General features: G+C 41.7%; 1 protein-coding gene across 2 annotated transcripts; it reads right to left on the bottom strand.

Moving 5' to 3' along the window:
- Window positions 1-211: 211 nt before the first annotated feature.
- On the bottom strand, window positions 212-11,537 carry esr2a (estrogen receptor 2a). 2 transcript variants are annotated; one of them, XM_068577635.1, is made up of 8 exons: window positions 10,828-11,537; window positions 9,969-10,135; window positions 9,006-9,122; window positions 7,983-8,291; window positions 7,000-7,138; window positions 4,900-5,033; window positions 3,952-4,135; window positions 212-3,717 (listed from the first exon to the last, which is right to left on the bottom strand). In XM_068577635.1, the coding sequence occupies exons 1-8, from the start codon at window positions 11,238-11,240 to the stop codon at window positions 3,480-3,482; spliced, it is 1,701 nt and encodes a 566-aa protein (XP_068433736.1). In that variant the 5' UTR covers window positions 11,241-11,537; the 3' UTR covers window positions 212-3,479. The 2 variants fall into 2 exon arrangements, with proteins under 2 accessions (XP_068433736.1, XP_068433737.1); XM_068577636.1 differs by having other exon boundaries at window positions 7,054-7,138.
- Window positions 11,538-18,648: the final 7,111 nt, after the last annotated feature.

The following is an 18,648-nucleotide window of genomic DNA, read 5'->3' as shown; positions in this document are numbered from 1 at the left end:
CTTAATGGGTTTCATGGAATATCTTGACACTTGTGGAGGAGTAAAGCAAACAAATACCAGCAGTGATACTAACGGGTAAGATATGTTAAATATCCTTTAGCTAATAAGCCAGTGTACATATTCCAGCTGATATTGAGGTGGAAGCCAAATAAATTGAAAACAAAACACAATATTTTACAGTATAAAAGTGACAAGTCCCTGCTTGAATTATTTTTAATTCAAATGTTTGTTTTTTTTTACATCAAAGACACTTTTACAATTGTATTGTTCCCTTTATAAAGCCAACTGTACATAATTAAGGCAGTTTCATAGACATAGCTGTAAAACATGTTTTTTTTGTGTGTAATTTTCCTAAAATGAATATGTGACTAAGCGCTTTACAGAGGAATTACTTTTCTCCTTTTGATTGTTTCCAACAGTCGGATGAGAAGAACAATAACACTGATTGTACCTTCAACACGGAGCTAAAGCCTGGAGGAAATTAGCTTAGCATGAGACTGGAACTCGCTGAACACAACGATCTTGATCTTTCTACAACTCTCAAAAATACTCGCACCACCAACAGCTTCATTATGATTAATAACACATATCTCATTCTATAAAACTAAAGTGTGAACACAACCATTTCCTTCTAGAAGGTACTGGCGCCGAGCTGTTGTCCACCAGGAAATAGTTACGGCCCTTAATTCCCTTTTTATGAGGTAAAGCTTTAAACACAGAAAATAGAGGGCAGTGAGCTCGATAGGCTTTAGTCGCTGTAATGAAGCCGGCACGAAAATGACGTAATCAATTTTTGGAGCTCAATATTTGGAGGTTGGACTTGCAGTCTACGGGCAGAACTTGTTGCATTCGTTGTATTTGTGATTCTTCACAGAATATTGTCATTTCAACCCTAATGACGTAAAAGCATGAACGTCTCCTCTAAGCCGACTGCATTCTAAATACTCATCAGTGTATTGCATACTTTCTCCCCTGAAAACATATTAAACTTAATTGTTTAGGGTACTGAAAACATTCTTACGACAGTCAAACTATGAAATATTAGTAAAAGTATTAATACTGCACAGTGTAAGTCCTGCATTAAAAGGTTTACCTTAAGTAAAGGGTGAAGTAGAGGCATCAATGTACTTCACTGTACTTACGTCTGTTTGAGGCGGAGATTTCAATTATAATATGATGCTGGATTATTTTATGCATAATAATTGATCATAGTTTGTTTCATTTAGTCAATGAATCTGCAACGTAACCAGTAAGAGTACTGCAATGTTTTGCTCTGAAGTAGAAGTACACAGCAGGTGAGTAGTATGACGTTGAGTCACCTTTTGGGCAAATTAGTCCAGTGGTACAACGAGTAAGAACAGTAGCATGAATCAATTATTTACATATTTAAACATCATACAAATTTATAACTGATTTTTAAATTTGGAGTCATGCTTGCCGTTTCTCCCGCTTCCAGAGATTAGCCTAATGCTAAGCTAACCAGCTCCAGTGCACACTGGTGGGTCTACAATTTAAAAACTAAAGATTGGCATGAAGTCGTTTGGTAATTGCCTTTTTAAACGTGTCAAGCCACATTAAGTAACTCACTTTAAAACCATTAAAAACTTCACTAAGAAATATTAGGTAAGAGCACTTTTGGGGTTTAAGTTCATTCTTGATCTAGAAAAAACGTAGTTTGGAGTCCACTAACGAGCTCATCCTGGAGCTTTCAACCATCAATGATCATTGAAATCATCGCTGAACGTTGAAAGCTCTTTTAGTTTCTCTTCCATCTGAATCTTTGATAAACTAGTGGAGAACAGATGGGCCGCTTGTTTGTACGTTTTTAAATGACATTTACCAACCATAGTTGTCTTGTATTAGCTGTACAATACCTTTTCTTCTTTCATGGTGTGAAACAGAGAGAATGGATAAATGCATAAAGATAAAACAAAAACGACATCGTTCATAGTCGGGTCAAACTGCGTGGTGGAACACACGGGACAGGATGTTTGATGATGGAACAGCCAGATCCCTTTGACCAGAAACTAATTATCACATTATCACAATATTGTCCGGGAACATAAAGTACAACCAAGTACACAGTGAAAAAACAGTTTGCAAGAATGGATAAAGAGCGTGACCAGAAGAAATCAAAGTCTACAGATTTACATGTTACGCGCTCTTCTTGCTGTGATCGTGATTGTCGAAGCGCTACAATGACATTTCTTAAAGATACAAAAATATTTTCCCTGTTCCGTAAGCAAAACTTTACAGGTCGGAGTGCAATGTTGTCGTAAGAGCAATAACGGTTTAGATACTTGTTCCTCTCTGAAAACAAATTGTGTGTCTATGATGAGAAAGCCAGGACTCGAGAGGAACCGTTGAGTCGTGTGCAGAAGGCCCTCGGGCGAGGATGAGCTGTAATGCGTCCTCTAGTGGTCAAAACGAGCAGGAAAAAGCTGCTTTCAGCTCTCAATTACTCTTTCAATCTTTCTGCGGCCAAACTGAAATGTGTTGTCTCAGTTCAAAGTTATTTTTAGTATCGCGCAACAACACTTTCCATATTTGAGCCACATGTATGCTATCAAAAGTCTTACATGAGCCGCAGTTGTTGAATGCGAACTAAATAACTATATCGTCTTCCATCACCTGCGTTTCAATTTTGCATTAAAGAAATACGACATACAGGACACTTGTTTGAATTTCCTGCCAAGAGTTAGATGAGAGGATTGAAACCATTCATATCAGTTTATGCCAAATATGTCAGTAACCCGTTAATGATTTCATTCATTAAATCTGCACTGAAATGACACATTGGTTATGTCTTTTGTACATATTAAATCACCAACATATAGCATGTTTATGTTTCAGGTGCTGACTGCTAGCTGTTTTCCCCCCTTTTTCCAGTTTTTATGCTAAGCTAACTGCCTGCGATACATATTTATCGCATATATGGGACACTGGTATTGATCTCATCTAACTCTCGACAAGTAAGCGAATAAGCTTATTTTAAAAAATATAAAAAGGCTTATTCACTTAAGATTAAAAAAATAATAATACTACAATCAAGTCAGAATTTTAATTAGCGCAGTTGTTTTCTCTTCAGTCATTATTTACACACAGCGTTCTCTGTGGGATCTCCAGAATAGTACCAGGCATGCACGATGGATATATGATTATGATCCGATATGAAATCATAGACGTAACATTTAGTTACATGACTGTTTAAGCAAGAAGTGTTTTTACTGGCCAAATCAATAACGCTTTGTTTCCACTCGGACTCTTCAATAATGTAGTGATAAGGCTATGAACACTGAGAGATTGGTCTGTCTGCAGCGGAACATCAAAAGATTCAAAAATCCACTCATGATTAGTGTCTCAAAGCTTCACTTTCCCCTTTCTGAGTTCACAGAGTTCAGCCAAACGTTCCAGCAAAATGTCTCATCCGTCTCGTGGATTACGTTCTGTGCAAAGCGGTGACGACTCGTCGCGTCCCACTACTTCGGTTCCCCTCCGCTCCCGGCGCTGCTGGGAGGCCAGGTATTCGAGGGGCCGCCGCTGGGGCCGTGTGGCCGAGCGGGAACCTGCATCTGGCTGCCGGGCTCCTGCTGGGAAGGCCTGCGGGGCAGACGGGAGCCGTGCATGATGTGGGCGTCCAGCATCTCCAGCAACAGGTCATACAACGGCACCATGTTCTTCATTTTCATGCAGTGGAGGTGGTCCATGCCTTTGTTGCTGCGCGTTTGGAAAGAAGAAGAAGAAGAAGAAGAGAGTAGTGAAGGCGGGAGCTGAATGACTTCAGACCACATATTGGGTCAAGATGACGATGGAGAGTCACACGTGAGCAGCGCTTTGTTTAATAATAGTGCACAATGTCAGCATCCTACTCAAACGGGACTAGGCAAGTGAATCAACACATCCATTCGTAAATTAGCCCCCGAGAACATCCCCCACATGGGGTCCTCTTACCTGGCGTGGCGGATGTGCGACAGCATCATCAGCAGGTGGGCGAGGCGGGTGTACTGCTGGCGGAAGGTGAGGCCGGTTTTCGCGATGGCCCACACCAGAGCGTCCGTCACAGCGTCCAGGAGACGCAGCAGCTTGGAGCGACTCTGCAGCTCCTCGCTGCCGTCCGACGAGCTGAGGCACATGTCTGGTAACACGCGGGGAAGGCGGACATGTTGGATTCGACTAACCGGCAATGCGCTGACGAGGATGATGGTGCTGTGAGGAGGCCATTTAGCTTCCAATATACGCGTCTGACTTCTTTTATGATCTGTAGTTGTTATATTTAACCTTCATTTTAGTCAAAGCCTTTATTGTGCGATACATCTGGTTTAAACTACTGTATAAGCTGCAAAGCACTTTCCAACCTTTCAATTTTCTTAAAAGGTTTGGTGTCAGAGATTCCTTTTTTTTTTTTGACGTCCTTCTAATACACAAATGCTCAAACCCATAAAAAAGCTGAAATGGAAGAGAGTTTGGTGCAAAAAAAAATAGGAGCGCCGTTCGACTGGTTCAGGGAATTAAAAGAAAAACAGAAACATTAGTCAGACGATAATTACTCCTCGGAATAGCTGCTCACCGGAGAGGCTCTGACCTTGTTCATCCTCAAAGAGGCACTGTCTGTTGCTCTGAGCATTCAGCAGGACCAGTGAGAGCATACAGAGTGTTCCCATTAGGGTTTTCACTGGTAAGTTATTTAGCTGGTCCCCTTGCCAACCTTGTGTCGACTCACGCACCGACAGGATCACATGCTGAGGCACCAATCAGACGCGTTGTGGAGCAGCACAGACACAAACGTACAACTCTTTGTCTCACTTACGCACAGAGAGGACATCGGCTTCGCAAACAAGAAGCTTTGTAAGTGTATGTACGTGCAAACAAACACACACGCGCACGCACACACACACTTACTGGAGTTGAGGAGGATCATGGCCTTGAGGCAGACGTACTCCTCTCTCTGGAGCTTGAGTTCTCTCACCCTGGACGTGGCAGCTATCAGCATATCAAAGATCTCCGAGAGGCCCTGGACACAGTTCCCCTCTTCTCTACCATGTGAAGACACAGAAACCGCTCTTTTATTTCTGCCTTTTAGGAAATTAGGCAGAAATCTTGTGACGTTTTCACAAGAATGCCGCATGTGTTTAACTCCCACCGAGATCCAACAGATAGCAATGAAGCGGAGCTTGTTTAACAGTTTGTGGAAAGGGAAATGAATAAATTCTTGTCTGGATCGTTTGAAAGTTTTATTCACACCTAACTGGAAGTTGCACAAATAGCAGAAGGTCCAGTGGTGGAAAGTACTTTTACTCCTCTACATTTCAGAAGGAACTATTCTGCTTTTAGCAGACAGCTTTAGTTACCAGTTACTTTTCAAAATTAATCTTGCATACAATGTCATGAGGGCCAAAAAGAATAATAATGCTCCCGGTGCCATGGGAGCTCAGGGCCGTCTCTCTCCCCAGACTTTCCCGTCTTTGTCTCTCATTATTAAAGCAGAAATGCTAAAAAAAAGAAGAAAAAAAAAATCTAAAAATGTTGATGCATTCATATTTTTAATCGAATAATAAAGTAATGTGACAGCTAGTGGGGACTCCACATGCAAATGACTTATTATGCTGATATTTAAAGTACTATTTACTCATAATATTTTGGTAGTTTTCCACAAGTACATTTCTGATTGCAATGAGTACGTTTTCTGTGTGGAATCTTTTTTTTTTTTTTTTTACTTATGCAAATTACCAAAACCTACACTGGAAGATCAATTTTTCCATGTGCCGTTGACTGCAGAGCATGCGTTGCACTCTATCGACGGTACGCTATGATGACTATACGGGCCGCCACAAAGAAAGTGGCGCGAGCGAGAGGGATCGGGAAACTTTCGAAGTTGTTCTCGTTGACTGTGTGCAGAGCTGCTCTTCTACAGTCAGTTTCTAAATGACGGAGCTGTGGAGGAGGGAGCAGTTTGAACATTAAAGAAAAAGGAAGCTACATCTTTATTTATAACCAGTATGATCCGAATCACATTGTGGCGGGAATTGCACTGCATGTGGGATGGATGATCTTTAATTTCAGTTAATTACATTCTGAATAAACGGGGGATGGCGCACATCGTGCACTGAGCTTTTAAGACAGATACTGATGCTGATTATTGAGAAGGGGAGGGGGGGAGGGGAAGACAACAATAACCACCAGTATACTATTTTCCAATCATAATTAAACAAGATTCCCGACTTTGAGTGGAGTCCTTGTTAAAATGATTACAGTTTCAGTCCCGGTGGATTTCCTGACCCTCGTGGTTTCTGTGGTAACAGCAAGTGATGTTTCATCAAGTAAACACTCCTCGAGCAGCTGCTGCGTCAGACATACAACAGTAAGGATGTGGCGCACGCATGCAGAGTTTCCTTTGCATCCGTTGTGCGGGAGAAATACATTTTAGTTTTGCGGTAATGGCGGACCCTGCCGCTCAGCATAAAACAACTGTATGGAGTAAATACATTGAATGGCTTCCGGTAGAATAATAAACGGCCAACGATAGTAAAACAAAACGGTTTGATTTCAGAATAATCTCCCGGGTTAAAACTGTAAATGAGGTTTTTTTTTTAAGCATCGAGAACAACATATGTTTAAGAACTACTATTTAGAAATGAACAAAAGACACGTTAGTAAGAAATTATGGAGTGGCATGTTTCGGCTTGTATGGTTTGACACTTGCCGAGAGAAAATAAATAAATAAATAAATATAGCACAAAGCCCCGAAATGACAGCTTGTCGAAAATGTAAATTGCAATATATTCTGTTGAAACTTTTAATTTGCATGTGAGAGAGCACGAGACTCAAAACAGGAATCCCAGCACAGTGAGCGTCAGCGTTCTGTCCACCGAGATACAGATGTGTATATTGTGCTTTAATACATGCGGGGAACATTCAGCCTAACATCCACAGTAATGATGCCAAACTGTCCCTTTGAAATCAAGCTTGTGCGGCAGATAGAGGAGATGCTGGCGGTGGTACCTGCTCAGGCTGAGGTCAGGGGAGAAGATAAGTTTCCCCGGATGGTCCACTGACCTCCACATCAGTCCGATCATCAGCACCTCCAGCCAGCAGCACTCCAGCAGGTGCACCTGGTCCAGAAGGCTGAGCTCCACAAACCCTGGAGGAAAAGGATCAAATGGTATGTAAAAAAATCAAGTTACGGATAACATTTTAAGGGAAATGTCCCCACTGCACTGTCTGGCCGGTGCTGTAATCTCTTTTTAGCCATACTTTGAGTGACTCCGTTGAGTTGGGGCACACAAACATGTCACCTCAGAGTGAGGTGAAGGGTTTCGGGGTCATAGCGTCTGCCTGAAGCAAAGGAGGAGAAGCCATGGCTGAAATTTGCCTGAAGTCACAGCTTTTTCCATTTGGTTTCAAACATTCATACTGTGCAGAAAAGCAGTCTGAATCAATCAACCCAGACTGGACTCCCATGCTGAATGAAGCAGAGACAATTACAGCGGCTGGCCAAGACACAGGCGTTAACTCAGGTGTGCAGCTGACTGAACTGCTCTGCAAGGTGTTCAAAAAGATCGTTATCTAAATATCAGAGGAGCAATTGTCTCTTACACTGCATCGTAATCTTAAACTGAAATTATCAAAATTTGTTTTGCTATTCACCTTTGACCCCTGCGCCTGTTCAATTTCTTGGGGCGCAGCATCCAATTGCTGTGACCGACGAATACGGATAAAGCTGATGATATACAACATGCAAATTGACAAGTAATGCGAAGCCCTACGGTGTAAAGGAAAAAGGGTGAACACCATGCATTTCATTATAAAAGTTAGGAGGAAAGCACAAGAAAAAGGTGTCACTGAGGACTGTGGTCCTATTTTCATAATATCTCAGATTGTGATCCTCCATGGGTTCACTTAGTGGAAGTGGCTCTTGGACAAAAACATCTGCTTAACGGATGTAAGGTCCTTTAACGGCTATTTAAAGGTTCCCAGACACACACCTGGAATCTTCTTGGCCCAGCTGATCATGTGAACCAGCTCCTTATCCGCCAGGTTGGTGAGCGACATCATGACGTTTGCTTCAGTCAGCGGCCTCTTCATGTCATTCATGAGGTAGATCTCGGGCGGCTCCGCCTCCATTATCCGCCCAATCAGCTGTTCTGGGGTGAGTGCAGGAGGGTGGGGCTGGTTCAACAAACTGACCGACGGTCCGGCCGACGTCTTTGGCCCGTTGGTTCTGCCCTGTGAGGACATATGGGGCACTCGCCTCGCCTGGGGGTTCCTGCTGTTTCCACGCTCCTTTCGCATACCTGAGACAAAAAAACAAGCTTTTTACAAGTGTGCTGGACATATTTTACCATCCATTCTGTTCGAGAAATATGACTATTGTGATTCTGTTTTTTGGGGAAAAAAAACTCTGACATCTCATCACAGTAAGACGAACAGTTGCTTATTAATACCGCCTATATTTGTGGAGCTTTATCATCCGCAGCTCTGTTTTTTTGGTCTCCTCAGTTCCCCCAAGAGACCAAAAACAGCTGCCAATGATATCTGGCTCTCAAGCTAAAAGCTGCTAAACGCTCCACAATGTTCACAAGCTAGTTGCCAACTCGGTCTGACTGCTGTTTGAAGCTAAGCAGGTGGTGAACACTGTTTGTTTGTTTTTTTTAAAGGGTTTTTTGGTTGTGAAACAGCTGCTTTCGTGGAACATTTATTTATTGAGTCGATACGCACCACAAAGATTCATAAAGCTGCAAAAATACTGTAAAATTCGGGTTATACTCCAGGTCAACGCTAGCTCACGAGCTAACTGCGAGCGCCAGTTAGCTCGCGAGCTGCTGCTGCTGCTGTGAGGATCCTGTTTTACAGCGAGAACACTTGTGGAGGGGATTGGGGAATATTTGACGTGAATTATGTATGTCTCTGCAACCGCACGGGTCAAAGTACCGGCTTATAACCCACATATGACATATGTTCTTTGTGGGACCGAAATAAGAAATAAGAGAATATAAAAAGACACTTACCACACTTGGTCATGCCAACTTCACAGCATTTGCGAAGGCGACAAGCCTGGCAGCTCTTGCGGCGGTTCTTGTCTATTGTGCATTGATTGGTTGCTGGACAGATGTAGTCATTGTGTCCTGAGACAACAACAGGAAGAGGAAAACATTTGAGGAAAATAAATGCATTTTGAGGACCAGACAGACGTGTACATTGAAATATTTTCCTTAATTCTAGTAGAGCTCTGCAAAATGAACACCAGCTAGAACGTGCTGGCATTTGTAATGTAATTCAACTCTTGTATGAGCTCATGAATATGGATCACAACTGTACTACCATGTGCAAGTATTGCATTCTCATGTTAATGATGCAAGTTCTTGTATCACAGTTTGAGAATTTACCACAAATCTACAGCCATGTTGAGCATCTTAGTTTAGCACGATGTGTTCAATAGCACCAAATTAAAACTAAAGTCAATTGAAAATGTTGACCTCATGGTGATGCTAAAGGGGAAGTTGAGGAATCAACAAAGTCATCACGATTATCTAGAGGGGGAAACGATTACCAACAACATATTGCACGACAACCCATTCACTCGATAACGGGGAGTACACGCGATAGGGAATCAAAACGGTTTTCACGCCCCATTCCTCCATCTGGCTATGGCCACATGTGCCCTGATGTTTTGGTGCTTTTAAAAGATTATCTGTCTTCATCTGGCGTTTTTTTTTTACATCCTCAGATCTTCTTGGACGTCCATCTTAACCACAGAGATTTACAAGTAAAAAAAGGAGCAAAATTGTTAAATTTATCACAACACGTCTCTCACATTTTCAACATCTGTTAAGATTTGGCCGATGTGAAATCTGAAAACGTGTTATTGATTTGGAAACCAACCTACGCATCGCTCGGGTTTGCAGAAATGCACAATATCCACATTTCTCCCGGCGACGCGGTTGGAGACGCTGACTCTCTCCGCGTCTCACCTTGGATGCTCCTCTTGAAGAAGGCCTTGCAGCCCTCACACGACCAGACGCCGTAGTGGTAGCCGGAGGCGTAGTCGTGACACACGGCGCAGTAGTGGAGGTCCGCCTTCCCGCCGGAGGACCCCACGCCGTCCTCGCTCTCCTGAGAACGCCTCCTCACACTCTTACTAACAGAGAAGTTTCAGTCATCATTTGCAGACAAGCAGGTTGTTTCAGTGACATGACTGAACTCCTGGTGACCTCCTAGTTCCTCTCACTCATCTTTGGGTTTATTATCCTGCCTGATGTTACTCCATTTGCTCACCGAGTAGACTCGCAGGTATCTCTGCAGGATGTTGGTGAGATATTTAACTTGTCACGGTATGGAGCTCAAAATCGCTTCGACCCAACAGGTGACAAGGGAGAGCCATCTAACCAATATTGCCATGAAACTTCCACAAGTACCTTTATCATGTAATACTAAAATCTTGGTGCCTTCAAGAGGAATACAGCTGTGAACAATAATTGCAAAAGACCGGACAAATGATCATTTTCATGACGATTATCATTCTGTTTGAAGAATGCAACTGTGAATACTGACTGGGGCTGAAAAAATGAGTCTATTCATCCATCAGTCGGTTAATAGTACTTATTCAACAATTTTTAGAATCAATTAGTAAGTTGAGATGCATTTGAAAGTCTCCGTTAGCTGTTACAGTTGCTTTTCGTTAGAGGTCATTGTAAATGTAATATGTTGGGGGATTGTTGTTCGATAAAACAATTAACAGGACAAGTGATTGTTTGAAATGCTCATGAGTTGCCGCTGTGCTACAGACGGGTGAGTCTGGGTGATGGGTGACGGCGTGATGCAGCATCCCACCTTGTTGTTAAAACAGTGTCCCGCTGCGTCAGCTCCACCCACGGACTCTGGATCGGCTGCCCGTGCTGAGGCCGAGTCTGGGAGTGGTGCAGAGGGATGGAGGGCCCCACGTGGCCGTGGCTGGGCCAGAACAAGGCCGGGCTTAGTGACCGATGGACCGAGGAGCAGTCTGACATGCCCGGACTGGCATAGGTGAAGATAGTTGGACTGTAGAAAGGTATGGCGGCGAAGTCGTGGCCGAGGTCGGTGTAAGGGGAGGGGATGCAGATGGGCTGGCTCGCTTCCAGGGAAAAGCCGGGAGAGGAGGAGTTGAGGAACGAAGGAAGGACGCGACAGCCAATTCGACTGGAGTCCACCTCCTGGAGCTGGAGGAGGGGTCGATCCTTTTCTGGAGATGAGGCGGCGGCGGCCATCGCAACTATAGGCGGTCTCGGTGTCTCCGCGCTTCACGCATCCTCAACAAAGAATATGAGCCTCGGGCGGAGTTTTCTGCTGGTGGCGAGTTCACAGACCTTGAGATATGAAAGTGAAGACCGGCAGATCTTCCTACACAGGGCGTGGTTGTCTACTGTTTCTCATGAGCTCACGTCATAGACTCCCAGAACGATGGATGACTCCAAAAGAGTTTGCCTGATGGACGACCCACTGATTTGACTCTGCTCACCGTAAAATGCGAGATGGATCACATCCTCAAACTGATATCAGATGATCCAGAGGGTAGTGAACACAGTCCGCCCAACCCACCACCCACCCTCCCCCACCCCAGCGGAGGGAAGATGTTCAGTGCTCAGCCTCTGTCCAGCCATCCCACATCATCGAGTGCTATCCACCTGCAAGATGAGGAGAGAAACAGTAGTTTTTAGCTGCTGCTAGTAAAGTGCAATGGGGAAATGTGTCTGCGTCAGACGTTTCCAAAAGAAACAGAAGAAAGAAAGCAGTATGGTATGACAGGTATGACCACTTGTGTTCTCATCACGTGAATAATGTGATCTATTTGCTGGAGATAGCCATGTGATAGTTAAAAGCTCTGGAAGAAGAACCTTGGATTTTTATTAATGCTTTTATATCACAGACTCCAGCGGATATTTTCACAAATATAAAACATTTTAATAGATTTTAGTAAATAAAAAGTATTTTTCATCATAATGACATTTGGTCCAATGTGTGTATTCATTTTTTTTCATACTTTCATTCATAAAATTTACTAAACATTTGGGGTTGTCCTTATTTTACAAAAACATAAATTATGTTGTACGTTGAGGATTTCCTTTTTCCTAGAAGTGTAGTTCTTGAAAATACAGGACAAATCAAGACCTTGCATTAGGCATAAACAAAAAAGTCGATTCAAAACAACCAACAATCTCAATCAAAAAAAGATTATTTTTTTTTGGCATTTTGGTTTCACCGTTTCTGCCTCTGTGGTTGAAAACCTTCAGAAAATGTCATTGACATTTAAATTGCTGTTCTCCAATCCCACAGTAATAATGTTTTCAAGTAAAACTGATTATGTTCATTATTCAGACGAGCAGGACAAACAAACACTGAGATGTGAAGTAAAGCTGCTCGCTTCCAGTTGGATTAAGATAATAATATTGCTGACAGGTGGTTTTGTAGAATTGCAGAGGAAATCAGGATTTATTTGGTACTGTAGACAGAGCTTGCAGATCAATACCACACACACACACACACACACACACACACACACACACACACACACACACACACAGAGAGTTAATCATTCCTGGGTGGCAGGACTCGTCTTCAGTGGAAGTTGGGACACACTGTCTCCACCTTTCTGGTACGAAGTCATTCTTAACCGACAAGAAAAACGGTCCATTAATCTCCCAACTGTCTGAGACGCTTTTGGTTTTGCTCGCCAACAAAACTCCATAACCCATAAAGAGCAGCTGAAGTCTCGCGCAGCGAGCGTAAAATGAGCTCTGCTGACCGCTGGCGGATATCAAACTCAGCGTTGCAACAAGCACAGGTGACCGTTAAATACGTTTGTTACCGTGTAAAAATCGGCACTATAATATTTTATGATATCACATTAAAATGTTATCGGAGGAATCTCTCGTACAGCTGTGGGAGCGCTTTGGGAAATGGAGTCATTTCAGTGTACTGATCGTCACTTTCATGGTCAACAGCCGTGCAGCTATTTCATGTTCACCAGCTGGCTGCGACTTCTTGAGTAACTGTTTGTCAAAGTCATGACAAGCTAAATGAAATATTAAAACTGGGCATAAATCTTCCAATATTCTACGACTGCATGTTTGTGTCGAGAATGAGAAACCGAGGGATTGTAGGAAGACACATGTTTCCCCTGAAGCCTTTGCTTCCTTTGTGGAAGTGTGGACTCTTCACAGACGGGTCTGCATCTACAGAGACACGAGCTGAATGTCTCACTTACTTTATGTACTCGTACAAACTTTAAACTTGTCATTTAAAGCTCCTCCAAGGAGCTTTCACTTTGTGTTGATGTTGGCGTTCCCTGTGGACAAAAGTGTCAAATATTCTCTTTCCGATATTCCCGCTATAGATATAGAGGTGTCAGTCATCATATTGAAACCCTTATGTTAGCGTTTCCACAAAAAGGTGAAAATGTATTTTGAATTTGCCGTAATAATGAATAAATATTCAACTAAAAATGATGTTTTTACAGCTATTTGCTTATTGACTTTGTGATGTTTCAGACACGTTAGCCTCCACGCAGTTTGGAAGTACTTTACTCTCAGCTGTTACAACAGCTTCAAGGCAACAGATCATTTTATTTCTTCTAAAGAGCGTTTGGTTTGACAAACGATCCGTTTCTGGCTGATAATGCAGAGTGTGTCTTGGCAGGAGGAGGATGGCTTTACCTCCGTCTTCTTTGGGTTGATCCATTCTTACCTAACTCCTCGAGACTGATGAGAAGCCAGGAAATCAATGAGTTCGAGGTATTCTCCGTTTGAGGTTTAATACCACCGCGTGCCAGCTCATCTGTTTCTGCTCGCATCGTGGAAAATGATGAATGAGATGAAGTAATACGCCGTCTTATCAAAATATGCAGCCCTACCATCAATTATACCCAAACAGAAATTAAAATGTTATTACAGTCGTGAGGATATTGTAAATAGCGACGGGTCACAGGCTGCTGAACGCATAAAAAAAGTGAACAGCGCTGTTTCGTGTCCCTGACTTTCCAATGGCCTTGTGTCTGCTGCCAATGATCTGACTCCTAAAACAAATGAGTCACTGAAAGAGAACAGGAAAAAAAAGAGATTGTGGCAATTGTTGGTTGCTTCAGTTACCATTTGGGGGTAAAAGCAGATGTGGAAGAGTTTCCTTTGAAGCTTTGACCTAGCCTTCAAACCGCTCCACTGTCACACGCTCCAGCAGCTGGCAGCTAATTGTGAGAGAAAACCTCCCTGCTCCACGCAGACAATAAATGATAAGCAGTAAATGGTACTCCACTGTTGCTTTATTAATAAGGTTTGAAGGTGGACGCTTTGAAGGTCTCGGTGGAGAGGTGTGCAGCATCACCAGCTCACAGGGCTGTCACGCAGAATGCACAGGTCAAGATATTTGGTTAAGGTGAAACTGGAGCTGGAAGTTGTATCAGTGACAATTTTACTGATGAAAAGAAGACCTCTCACTTCTATCCATCCCACAGAAATACAACACGCAAACAGTCCAGAGCATCCACGTTAGTGTCCCTGCAGGATTGTACGCTGCTCTCTATTGAGCATCAAACGGCAGAGAGCAGGAACTGCTGGAATATAAAGTAACACGTTGAAGTACGTGCATGAGATTTCTAATCTGTAAATACTTACATTGTCTTGTCAGGCTGATTATAATCACCTTGCTTATAGCAATATTTAACTAGGCTATAAACTGCATAGGGGGCAATCTAAAGGGTGCAGAAAATAACATACCTACAAAGAAAATGTGTCCTTGCTTCTTCAAGTTTCCCATCTATTCGAACTAATGAATTTCTTTATTGCAGTCTTGTCTTTAATTAAATATATTTAAACATGTGATTTCAAAAGGCATCATCAAATCACTTGAGCTCAAGAGTCAGAGGAATTAGTGCCGCTCTCCAAAAATAGACTTATTACCTTCTCGTGGTCTGTCCACTGTTGCTTTGTTATTTCCATATAATTAAATTGAGCTTCCGTCTCGTTCATGCAATATGAGAAAACTCAATAATTAAGGTGGCTGAGCATCAAAATTGAAAAATCTGCTCCCAACAAATATGCAGCTAGAGTGTTTTGGCTTTTTAGGGCAGGTAACCTCGTTATGCAAACAGTTGGGAAAGAGTCATGCAGCTTATAACTGATGCATGCATGCACGCACACGCACACACACACACACACACACACACACAGTGTAAACATGCATTATGACACACACAGATATGCGCCAAGCATGTATCCCCCAAAAGCACACACAAAGGTCAAAGCCAAACTCAGTCTGTAGCAGTACGGTTCTTGGTCATCAGCCAGAAGTGCATGCCTTTTACACAAAAGCCCAAGGCCATGTCGCTTCCCATATTCCCATACTAAAGCCTCCCTGCCTCCCTAAAGTCAAGCGGAAACGGATGTGAACGCAGCTCTGCAGAAAGAAGCCGTATCTCACTGTATACAGTGAGGAGTGAGAGGGGTTATGAACGCCAGGGAATGTGAACAATCTTGTCAAAATGTTGCTCCGCTGTAGTAAAAACCTCAGTTTGACAGCACGAGATGTCAGCTTTACATCTACTGCAGGTGCTTTAAAACAAATTAAATGTGAGTGTTAAACATGACAAGCTGTGTGATAGATGGGTGAGAGGTTAAGTAACAAACCAGTAGTGGCTGCATGTGTGTGTTTGGGACAAGAAAGCATTTACTGTACTGCGCTACACAATAAAGGATGTTCCTAATACAAACAAAGTTGACAATCAAAATGTTCTCACTCAATACACTCAATTAAAATATTAATTTCCTGGCGCACCTAACTCTGTAAGATATTCACAGTCAAAGTCTTAAACAAATAGATATGTTTATAATTATAAGAGAGCAATTTAAAAAGAAAAAAACAATTAAGCAATGTTTGAAGTGGAGATTGTTGCAGTCAGCAACACCAGATGCAAAGTTCAAAGCAGGGAGATTCTTTGAGAGAGCTCTGCATCGCTGCTGCCTGTTTACACAGAGACGAGTACTGTCTGAAGGAGGCGAATATTCACATCACACACTTTACAATGTAAACGCCCGAATCCCAGACCACACAACAGACTCACACATCAGATGTGGATTCATATGGAAATCCAAGTGTGGCTATGGATACAGCCTAAGATGTTACAGATGTAAAAAAAAATTAAAAAAAAAAAAAAAAGCGTGTGGTACATGTATGATCAGCAGCATCTTTCCAGTTTAAACCTAGAAATGATTGAATCAAATCTCACTATGACTTCTTGCTGGAGCTTATTATTCTGTCACCTATTAACCCAGCAGTCCAAGTGCATCTGGCATTTGTCACACTCACACACACAGTTACAGGCCTCCTACTTGTTGCTTGCAGCATACACAGTAGTCATAAATCAGTGACAGTCAGCAGTTCAGTCCGCAGAGCTGCACATCGTCTGCTTTACCACAAACACGAAGAGGTAAAAATGGCACAAACGTGGGAGGTATTCTTACCTAGTTGCTCCGCAAACACCAGTTGCGCTCAAAGTTTGCCAATATGAAGTCCTGCTGCGGTGTCACGTGCCGGGAAAGTGTGAAAGAAAGAGTTTGGGGAGCTGCTGTGACCCGCAGGAAGGCCCAACACCGAGTACAGTCACCGACAGGAAGATTACGTTCATATAAGACTCACACGGCTGTTGCTGTCAGCCCGCAGACAAGCCAGCAGCTGCGCTATGGGAAATGACGTCAAGTCAGACAGCGTGAGGTGCACACGGTCCTGTAAGGGCTTTCAAAATAAAATACATCCGCACGCACAGCTTCGCTGGTTTTGTTTTCGGAATCGTTCATCTGCGTTGGTACAACAACATTTTAATGTTTTTAATAAAGGTTTACTTTGTGTATTTATATGTGTATGTATCTGTGGATGTGTTCTCGTTTTATTCTATTTTTTATCACATTTCATTATATATAAATAAAAAAGCCTCCTGTGGATAGGTGTTGTAAATTGTCGTTTCACTATAGATACTCAACATAGCGCATCTGGTTTTGTATGCATCGATGTATAAATTAGAATGTCACTGTGATGTCCACGTCAAATAAACAAAGTCAAACTTCATTATGACGAACTACGAAAAAATATGAAAAATGCAACATTTAAAGTAGAAAAACTTTTTTTTTTTCTTTGTTGATTTTGAACAGCTTGTTTTGGTTCATAAACTGGTCGTGCTTATGGCATGAATAATAATACAATGATCAACTTGTTCCTGTGACCCCCAAATCCTAAATTAAATGTTATGCTTCTTTTGGCTTTCTCTTGAGTTGACAGTTTTTGTATTGTATTTCCTTTTTTTTCTTTCTTGTCAAGCATTTTCTCACATTTTATTTGAACAAACAACATGTTTTGCACATTATAGTCCAAATCATGGTTCTCAAATGGGGGTACGTGAATGCACTCTAAGGGGTATGTGAGATGTAAAAAAAATATATACAAAATTAGCATCCATTCAGAAATCCTTTAAAAATAGTTATTTAATACACATTCAATAAAATATAAGTGTACGTTCATGAAGATAATTGTATATACTCTATATTAAATCAGACACTGATGGCACATGACTGTGCATTACATAATATATCAACACAAATGATTTGCATTGTTCAGGAGTACTTGACTGAAAACATATTTAACATGGGGTACATCACTGAAAAAGATTAAGAACTACTGGTCTAAACCTTTCGTTTATGATGTTCTATGATTAGCTGTCCTTCTAGTTTTTAATGTAAACAATTGTAATTTTGAAAAGATATTTTGAAGAAATCAACCAATTTATATTTTTACTTGTAAATAGGTGCTTTTATTTTGAAGGAGATCTGTCTTCGTTCATCTTTAAAATATGACGTGAACTTGACAGCTGTTTAAGGAAAGTTGCTTTATGAAGTCAGAATAAACCACACCTTCCTGGTTGGTGTGTTTTCACAGTCAATCTAATCCTGATTGTGGTTTTTTAGTTCAACTCCACTGTTTCCTCACCAGTAAAGTCAGACGCAAGCATAGAGCAATCTAAAGTAAAGGTGATTCTGGACACTGTGCGTAACTTGTTTGAATGTTAAACATTTAAAGAAAATTCAATTTCATGATTTGACCAGTTAAATTTTCCCTTCCACTAAGAGTAGAAATAATAGTAGTCGAGTAGAGTCATCCTGCTACCAGTTAGTTACTTAATCTGTGATACTTATGATGTAAGTGTAAACATTTAAGCAAAGTAACAGGAAGTCCTTGTCTTTATTTCTCTTCATTGTAAACAATAAATACAAACTAAATTCAACGCATTCAATGTTAATAGCTTCAATCAATGAAATTGAAATTTGAAAACAAAATGATGCCCTCAAACATATAAAAAAAACTTCCACAGTGGTGTAAATAATCTACAAAGAGCTACAAGAGTTTATACATGTGTGTGGATTTTGTATTAAGTCTTGCATTATGTCATCCTAAGGGATAGGCTTGAACATTGTATCAATATAATGTATATTATAAACTAAAATATCCCATATTTCAGTGTGAGATCTACTTTTTCAGCTGCCACGAACAGAAATAAGGCCAATATATCATTCGTGGTAACGTTAACTTGTCTTAGTGTTCAGATGTCCATGTTTAGCTCCTCTTGTTTGCTTCCCA

The sequence above is a fragment of the Clinocottus analis genome, unplaced genomic scaffold (assembly GCF_023055335.1).
Source record: "Clinocottus analis isolate CAN_PGR_092001 unplaced genomic scaffold, fCliAna1.0.p SCAF_15, whole genome shotgun sequence".
In the NCBI taxonomy this organism is placed as follows: Eukaryota; Metazoa; Chordata; class Actinopteri; order Perciformes; family Cottidae; genus Clinocottus; species Clinocottus analis.
Note: the sequence above shows the minus strand (reverse complement) of the source record. Positions and strands in the feature narration are given on the sequence as shown.

Bases quoted from the DNA above. Each gene is read 5' to 3' on its own strand.
- esr2a (XM_068577635.1), bottom strand. From the start codon at position 11,240: ATGGCCGCCGCCGCCTCATCTCCAGAAAAGGATCGACCCCTCCTCCAG. The intron at 7,139-7,982 runs GTGTGTGTCTGG...CTTTTCCTCCAG, and splicing joins CTGGGCCAAGAAGATTCCAG to GGTTTGTGGAGCTCAGCCTT. The intron at 5,034-6,999 runs GTACCACCGCCA...TTCACATGGTAG, and splicing joins CCTGACCTCAGCCTGAGCAG to AGAAGAGGGGAACTGTGTCC.